Source organism: Cystoisospora suis (assembly GCF_002600585.1).
Source record: "Cystoisospora suis strain Wien I chromosome Unknown contig_5034, whole genome shotgun sequence".
Taxonomy (NCBI): Eukaryota; Apicomplexa; class Conoidasida; order Eucoccidiorida; family Sarcocystidae; genus Cystoisospora; species Cystoisospora suis.
The window spans coordinates 221-470 of NW_027157826.1; the positions used below are offsets into that span (position 1 = coordinate 221).

General features: G+C 40.0%; 1 protein-coding gene across 1 annotated transcript; it reads left to right on the forward strand.

The window, feature by feature from the left end:
* Positions 1–19: 19 nt before the first annotated feature.
* On the forward strand, positions 20–246 carry CSUI_008789 (uncharacterized protein; the record flags this gene model as incomplete). The annotated part of the gene is made up of 1 exon (XM_068068914.1): positions 20–246. A coding segment is annotated over exon 1 (156 nt), but the record flags the coding sequence as incomplete, so codon positions are not given.
* Between the last annotated feature and the right edge of the window lie 4 nt (positions 247–250).

A 250-nucleotide genomic window follows, 5' to 3' on the forward strand; every position in this document is an offset into this window, starting at 1 on the left:
GTATCATCTTCTCTTTCATGGCAGTTTGAACAATGAAAGAACATAAAAACCCTTTCTTTCCTCCTCTATCTATCTCGCACATTCTTCAATGCCTCGTCAGTCATTCTCCTCGGCTTCATTCAGTCATCTCGTAGTAGTAGTGATAGGAGTCCTTCTCCACTCTTCCGCATGCATCTTATTATCTGTTTGTCTCGAATCTATCTATCTGTCTAGCCGTCATATCTTATATCTATCATTCTCCATCTGTCTT